Below are 8,106 nucleotides of genomic sequence, written 5' to 3'. Positions count from 1 at the left end.
ACTCACTATGTATACTAGGCTGGCCTCAAGACTCTCTGAGATCTGCCTGCCTCTGCCTCCTGATGCTAAGCTGGAATTAAATTCATGAGACCCTCTGTGCCTACCTGGAGGCCTAAGTGAGGGAGGGGAATTCCCTCTCTCAGAGCATACCAAAGAGGCTATAACTATTGGCCTCTGGGGGAGTTCCTGGACCCCCCCCCCACACACACACACTGTGCCTCCACTTCGGTCCCTCTCCCACCTGTGTTTCTCATCCCCCACCCCTTCCTCCTCAACTGAACTCACAGGTGCCTCTCTCCTTCCCTCTCTCTCTTCCTCCTTTTAGAAGTACTGGAGCTAAGGGCTCCTCTCTGTCTTTAGGAGGGTCAAGCTGTGGCCCTCCACTTGGTATGATAATCTTAAGACAAAATACCACCCTACCCCCGAACCCCAATTAAATTTCTCCAGGAATACTGGGGGAAGAGAAAGACTGGTCTGACACCAGCCAAGGAAGAACCCTGTTCCCCAGGAAGAGAGTTCACGTTCTTCTGACAACGTGTAGGACCCCAGAAGTCAAGACAAGGGTGAATCGGTGAGGGACAAAACCCACATGTTGACAGCGACCCCTCAGTCATGAATAATTTACAGTCCATTTAAACCTAAATCTCATATCAGCACCCCCAGAAGATGGACTTGGTGGGAGAGGCCACTGGAACCTTTATATGTTCCCTTTCCCAAAGTGACCACATTAAATAAGTCTATCTCTTTGATTGGTGTGTTAGTAACAAGTGTCCGAGCCTAGCTTGTGGCTATGAAAACCCAGTCTTTTATTCTAAAACCTCCAGTAACACAGACTCCTCTCCCTCTGAGTTAGGAACAGATGAAGGAAGACAGCCTTTTACTTTATTTTATAAGAGATATAGTCCTGCTTTGTGACCCAGGCTAGCTTCCAAGTCCTGAGGCCATACAACCATCCTGCCTCCACTTCCTGGAATTACAGGTGTGCACCACTGCACCCAGAATTTTTTGGAGAGACTATGATTGGGGACTGCTGCACCTCACGTAGTCACTGCCAGTTACAGGGCAGGGATGCAACAGAGCCAGCAGAGCACAGCTCTCCCTCCTCCTGCTGGTCTGTCCTGACTTGTTTTGTTGTGGGGAGTGACATGCAGGGTGCAGATGGGGACACAGGGGGACCTTTAATGATATCTGTGTGACCCTTGATTTCTCCTCTCCCTTTTTTCCCATCTCCTTTCTAGACAGCCTCCCCCCTACTCTCTTTCCTGGAGCAGACCAGCTGGCTGCAAAGTGCAGAGCCTCCTTCCGTCCCCAGTCCATGCCCAAGAAGCTAAGGGCTTAGAGGTGGCCACAGACAGAAAGGAGGACACGGTGAGGAGGGGAAGGCACCTCCAAGCAAGGACAAGAGCCTGTACTGCTCACCACAGGCATATGTCAGGCTCAGTCCCGGTGCTGGGGACAGAACAGGGACAGGGCAGAGCCCTGCTCTCCTGCAGGTAGCAGATGACCAGACTCAGAAGTGCAGATAGTTCTGACTACCTTGGACAGAGGCGCAGCTGGGGGCAGGGGCAGTGGGGGCATCTCAACTTGTAGGAGCAGACCTGAAGTCACTGGGCTTCCGGGCCCTGCCCTGTGTTGTGTGGGTGAGAGAAGGGTCTTCTCCCTTCTGGCCATCAGAGCCCTCAAAGCCTGATCTATGCCAGGGAGGTAGAGGGAGGAAAGATGGGGTCCATGCTACCCACTGGCCTAGTCAGACTATAGCAGGAGCGCATGAACCACACCTCTCTACTGAAAACTTGGAGACCACCTAAGCTTTACCCTGTGATATACACAGGCGACTCTGATCCCTAGTGTCCTTAAAGTCACACAGCAATCCGTAAATAGAATTTTCCCACCTTCCTGAATGCAGTGTGTGAGTAACAGAGGGGAGAGTGGGTAAGTAGTGTGATAAATAGTCCTTTTGAAGAGAACACAGCCCCTGGTCACAGTATGTCCAAATTCCTGTACTTAAATACTTAACCAAAGTTAACCTTGTTGCCAGCCTAAACCGAGGTTTCCGGGGAGGGGAGTAATTTTTTGTTTTTACCCAAAGGCCCCACCCTAGCCCAGGTGGTCACTGGATACCAGGACAGCTGCCTATTTATGGAGTTTCAAGACTCCCTCCTTCCAGATCAAGGTCACAGCAACTGAAAACAATGCTGGACAGACTGAGCAGGCAGGGACAGGGGTCTGTGAGAGGCTCAAAAGCTGCCGGGCCCTGCGCTCCCTGAACTGGGCCACAGTGAGGCCTTTCATCTCCCGCCTTTGCCTCTTCCCACCCCGCTACCCCAGTGCAGCAATTAAGGCGCAAATTAGGATACTTTGATCATCTTTAGAAATGGCCACATGGAAGAGGGACACTGCCAAACAATTAGGGACAAGGGGCTGGGCGTTCAGTGGCTTGCTTAGGGGGTAAGAATGCACAGGACACCCACCCCATCCCTTGCTCTCCTCCCTCCAAAGAGGGCCTGCCCTTAACTTAGCAGTGAACTCCCCAGGGGGGCAGAAGCAGATGGGGATCCCCCTCCCAAACCGTGCCCACCAGTCTCCCTCTGCCTGGCCCCCAGCCCAACTGTCGGCTTTTCATCCCGGGCTTGACCTCTTTGAAGCAGCCGCAGTAACAAGGGCTGCTTTGACAGAAGTGGGGGGACTCAGAGCCGGGATGATGAAACTTCAAAGGTGAGGGTCGAGCCCACTACCTCATTCCCTTGCCCAGGCCTGGCTGCCCTCCCACGCACCCCCCCCTCTTCGGTCCTCTATATAGCCCCCTAGCACCATTTCCCTGAGGGCTCCCGAGAGGTGAGGGCCAGGTGAGGTGCAGACCACCAGAAATGGGTAATTCGGTGTAAGGAAACAGGATTGGGTGGTTTGAGGAACACAAATCCTGAGCCCAGGAAGAGGGTGGATTCCAGGAAGAGGACAGGGTCTCCTGCCTCGGCCCGGATCACCATGCTGCTGGCGGTGCTGCTTCTGCTGCTGCTACTGTCCCCAGACTCCCAGACTGCCCGCGGGCATCCGCTGTACATGCGCCTGTCCCCCGGCACCCTGCAAGGTGAGCCTGGTCGATCTGAAGAAGCCACTTCTTCAGGATGGGAGGGGCATAGGAAAAATGAGGCCCTGGGCAACGAAGATAAACTTGTCACTGTCACTTATGAGGTCCTGCGGCCCTGCTAAGCCCACCTGCTGAGAGGAGGGGCCTGGAGTTGAAATATAGGAAGGAAGGGAGGGGCAGACGGCCTCACCCAGGAAGCAGAGGCACACAGTGCTGCCAAGGGGTTTCTGAGTTAGCGAAGTCAGACATCCAGGACAGCATGCCTTGGCAGTTCAGTCCCCAAGTGGATACCTCAACCACATTTACGAGGTACCAGTGGGTAGTGATTCTCCTCTGAAGCCGTTAAGAAAGAAACTTCTCAGAGATTCCGGCCCAATTCAATTGAGCAGTGGAAACCATTTGCCCTGGGGACTGGGCCTCAGCCCCTGGTCCCTCTCCCTATCTCTACATGCCTGGTGATCCAAGAGCCTACCCTGTTTCCCCACCGTCTCAGGGTCCAGGGAGGCTAGACTGAGGCCGTATGTCAAGGAGACATGACTTTGTGTCCCATGTCCCAGCAGTTTTGTCTGCCCAGGGGACTCAAGCACTGCAGGCTGCCCAGAGGAGCGCCCAATGGGCCGTAAAGCGCGTGTTGATGGAGATCCAGCACAGACTGCATGAATGCCAAGGTTGTACCAACAGGGCTACCCCACCCACGTCCCAGCAAACTCACGCTATTACAGGGTACTCATTCTCTTGTCCATGCCCACCTCCTGGGGGTCAGACTGGTTTTGAAGGTCCAAATGGAAGGGATATGCCAAACTTGAGGCATAGCAGGGAGGTGGGGACAGCGTGAGCTCCTGTGGTTGCAATTCACAGCTGCTCAAACCTGTGTGCTAGGGGTGGCCCAGGAGGGGTGTGGTTGAGAGAGACAAGGCTCAGAGCCAGCGTAGGGAGAAGGTCCGCGTTAGGGCGGCAGCGAAGATCACGAACTGTTTCTCAGCAGGACTTGGGCGCCCCAGACTTCAAACCTCCCTCCTCCAGGACCCACCCGAGTTAGGTGAGACTAAAAGGCTCCAAGGTGCAGGGCTGAGGAGAGAAGTGGGTCTCAATATGAAGACAGCTAGAACTTGTCCTTCATGACGCCATTTCTGCCATTCTAGGACCTTGTGGCGAAAGGCGCCAGGGCGTGGCCAACGTGACCCGGGCTCATGGCCGTATAGTCGGGGGCAACACAGCTCCATTCGGGTCTTGGCCTTGGCTCGTGAGGCTACAATTTAGGGGACAGCCACTATGTGGCGGCGTCCTGGTGGCTGCGTCCTGGGTGCTCACGGCTGCACACTGCTTCGCCGGGTACGTCGTCAAGAGCCCAGGCACCTGCCCAGCAGGGCTACCCAATCCAGAAGGAGTCTAGCACCCATGGGCCAAAGCACGGCAGAGCAGGTCTCTGCTGCCCCCTAGCGGAAGCCGGCTCCCAGCCCTGGACTTCAAAATGCCGGCTGCGGAGGAGAAAACCCAGGATGGGAGAATACCGTGAATATCCTGGGAAGCCTCCTCTTCAGAGGCATTCCTCTCTGCCCCTAGGACCGCAATAGCCACATTTGTAGGCTCGCTGTGCCGTACTGGTGCATAAGGGGCTGGGCCTCCGAGAGAACTTACAGCACCTCTGTCCCTGATGCGTGAAACCTTCTGCTTGTTCTGCAGTGCCTCGAATGAGCTGCTTTGGACTGTGACGCTAGCTGAGGGCCCCCAGGGGGAGCACGCGGAGGAAGTGCAGGTGAACCGCATCTTGCCCCACCCTAAGGTGAGACGACACGCGCTGTGTCCTCGGAGTTGGGAGCAACACCCCAAGCTCTCTTCCTTGACATTGTACTGTCACACGCTCTCCAGTTTGACCCGCAGACCTTTCACAATGACCTGGCTTTGGTACAGCTGTGGACGCCAGTGAGCCCAGAGGGGCCAGCGCGCCCCATATGTCTACCCCAGGGCTCTAGGGAGCCTCCTGCCGGCACCCCATGCGCCATTGCAGGCTGGGGAGCCCTCTTCGAAGGTATTGCCAGCTAGGGCCTGGATAAACTTCAAGTGGTAGTGGTAGTGGACGAACCAGCAGGGGCGTGAAAGAAAGCGAAGGAGATGGAGTTTGGGGAGGCTAGGATGATGTTCCAGCTCACAAACTGGAAAGAATCTAAGAGGGCAAGTGGGGGCGGGGGGAATCTCAAGGTGAAGCTTCTGCCCTCCAAACCCGGATCCCCTACATTCTTTCCCATAGATGGGCCCGAGTCTGAGGCGGTGAGGGAGGCCCGTGTTCCGCTGCTCAGTGCAGACACTTGTCAAAAGGCCCTGGGACCTGGGTTGCGTCCCAGCACCATGCTCTGCGCTGGTTACCTGGCCGGGGGCATCGACTCATGCCAGGTATAAGCTCAGACTGAAAGGGTGCGCTAGATGCGCTGCTCCCCTTGGCAAGATAATCCTCTTCTCTTTGGGGTCTGGCTGACAGCTTCTACCAACTGCTAAGTCTTCGCTAATAATATGAAAGGGGATCCGCCTTCCCTACCAGGTATAATTCAGAGACAGGTATAATTCAGAGACATGGTGAACGCATTGTTCTTTGTTGGCTCTGGTCCCTTAGGGTGACTCCGGAGGCCCTTTAACCTGTTCCGAAGCCGGCCCGCACCCCAGAGAGGTCCTCTTTGGAGTCACCTCTTGGGGGGATGGCTGTGGGGAGCCTGGGAAGCCTGGGGTCTACACCCGTGTGGCCGTGTTCAAAGACTGGCTGCAGGAGCAGATGAGTGGTGAGCGCCCCCTGCCTACAATGGTCCCTCAGACTGCTCCGGATAAGCCAGTTTCCACCCGGCTGCTCGCTCTGGCCTCTGGAGGAGTTGAGGGTGAGGGACTAATGGACCCACACACAAAGGGTGATCTGTCATCTGCTTGCAGCGGCCCCCTCCACTCGCGAGCCTAGCTGCCGAGAACTTCTAACTTGGGACCCCCCGGAGGAGGAGCCAGCCCCGGACGTAGCAGGGCTCTGTGCCTTCTACGCGCGCCTGTGCCCGGGATCCGAGCGCTCCTGTGCGCGCCTAGCTCTCCAGCAGTGTCTGCAACGCCGACGGCGGTGCGGTTAGTCCTGTTCTCCCAGGTCGGGGTAAGGGACGGCCCCTCACCCCGGGACGGCCGCTCAGACCTTTGTCCCACCCTCAGAGCTGCGGTCGCTGGCTCACACACTGCTCGGCCTGCTGCAGGGCGCTCAAGAGTTGCTCGGTCCCCGGCCGGGGCTGCGACGTGGAGTTCCCGCACCTGCACCGTCGCTCCGGGACCCTCCCGGCCACAATGTGCGTGAACAGCGGTTACACTCAGGTATCTCGTGTGTCCCAGTCAGGCCTAGGCCCTAGAGTCCAGGAGTCGTGTTCCGTCGCCGAGGCGTGCACCCTAACCCCACAGTCTCCTCCAGGATCGCGAGTTGCAGGGACGTGGTTCCAGAAGCCAAAGCCAGAGCGGCGCGCGGAAACAAAGGGTAATGTCGCCCCCTGCCGGCCTTCTTCTAGAGAGGTGGTGGATTGCCTGCTAGAAAGCCCTAAATGACAACAGAGAAGACCACTATCTCCCTCTCTTCAAGGCTAACTTTTTAGGGAGACTGGAACCGAGCCCTCGTTAGTGTCAGTCAGATAGAGGCACTCTGCCTTGAATGACCATGGAATCCTGCCAGCCTCAGTTTCCCCATCTGGAGCCCACAGAGGATGCTGGCCCTAGGATATATCCATCCCCAGCATCCTCTGCTGTCCTGTTTATGACAGTCTGGGGATCTCCCCTTCTTGTAGGCTGCCCTGGGCTAGAGTCTCTGCAACAGAAGTTGGCGGCCATTCAGCGAGCACATGCCTGGATCCTACAGATCCCAGCTGAGCACTTGGCCATGAACTTTGACGAGGTACGTCCCCAGGCTGCCCAGGCTCCTTCGCAGTGGCTTGGGAAGGATCACCTGACTGGAGACCAGTGCAGCGAAGGGAAAGGGGAATCCAGCTTTCGGGAGATAGTGAGCTGGGATAACAGGTGAATATGAAGAGGGGAGGTAGAGAGGTAAGGGCTCATGAGGACATCCTCTTGATCAGGAAATTAGAGAAACTTCAGGGAGAGGAAGGGCAAGGGGCTAGGATCTAAGTGGGTTCCTAGGCTCCAGGAGGAAGGAGTGACCCCAGGTGTGTCCTGACCTCCTCCTTTTGCAGGTGCTGGCCGATCTTGGCTCCAAGACTCTGACAGGGCTCTTCAGAGCTTGGGTGAGGGCTGGCTTGGGGGACCAGCATGTGGTCTTCAGTGGGCTGGTGGGCTTGGAGCCTTCTACACTGGCTCACAGTCTCCCACGGTTGCTAGTGCAGGCCCTGAAGGCCTTCCGCTCAGCTTTCCAGACAGAGGAGAGCGCCAGGGACCCTGGATTGGTGTGAGACAGGGACAGAGGCTGGCAAAGGAGCACCACCACCAACTCCAGCCTCTGGCTTGCTGACACAGGAAGCCCTGTGAAGGTCACACTGTCCCCAGGGGCTAAGGGGGTTATATGAGATATGACAAGCTCTCACTGTCCCAATTGGTCTTGTATGTGTGGATAGGATGGGGGTCCTGTACCTCGCATGTCTTCCCAAATGTGTCACCAGACACAGCTGCTTTAATAAATGATATTTATGATCTACTTTAAAAATTGGAGATTTATTGGGAAGAGAAGAGGGGGCGTGAGATGGGAGGGGGCAGGGGCCAGCCTCCAGAAGCAGTTAGCAGAGATGACAAAGAAGCTCGAAGGAGCCAGGAGTGGTGGCTCATGCTTGCAGTTCTAGCACTCTGGACACTGAGGCAGGAGGATTGCTATGAGTGGGGAAAGTGCTGCACACGCATAAGGCTCTGGGTTCAGGTCCTCTGCACCCAGGTTAAAGCTATGGATGCAGCAGCACACCTACAGCCCCAGGCCGGGATGAGGAGGGGCAGACAGATCTCAGGAGGCTGCTGACCATTCTAGCTGCTCCAGGCCAGCTCTAGGTTCAGTAAAGAGGCTCTGTCTT

At 56.2% G+C, this 8,106-nt stretch overlaps 1 protein-coding gene across 2 annotated transcripts; it reads left to right on the top strand.

Moving 5' to 3' along the window:
* Nucleotides 1-2,985: 2,985 nt before the first annotated feature.
* Prss56 (serine protease 56) lies at nucleotides 2,986-7,500 on the top strand. 2 transcript variants are annotated; one of them, XM_041650976.1, is made up of 13 exons: nucleotides 2,986-3,088; nucleotides 3,649-3,756; nucleotides 4,074-4,127; nucleotides 4,231-4,420; nucleotides 4,772-4,871; nucleotides 4,958-5,117; nucleotides 5,337-5,479; nucleotides 5,697-5,856; nucleotides 6,005-6,184; nucleotides 6,266-6,421; nucleotides 6,516-6,578; nucleotides 6,883-6,989; nucleotides 7,285-7,500. In XM_041650976.1, the coding sequence occupies exons 1-13, from the start codon at nucleotides 2,986-2,988 to the stop codon at nucleotides 7,498-7,500; spliced, it is 1,740 nt and encodes a 579-aa protein (XP_041506910.1). The 2 variants fall into 2 exon arrangements, with proteins under 2 accessions (XP_041506910.1, XP_041506909.1); XM_041650975.1 differs by having other exon boundaries at nucleotides 5,697-5,859.
* Nucleotides 7,501-8,106: the final 606 nt, after the last annotated feature.

This window comes from Microtus oregoni, unplaced genomic scaffold, assembly GCF_018167655.1.
Source record: "Microtus oregoni isolate MIOR12 unplaced genomic scaffold, Mior012 000004F_ref0000308, whole genome shotgun sequence".
NCBI lineage: Eukaryota > Metazoa > Chordata > Mammalia > Rodentia > Cricetidae > Microtus > Microtus oregoni.
Note: the sequence above shows the minus strand (reverse complement) of the source record. Positions and strands in the feature narration are given on the sequence as shown.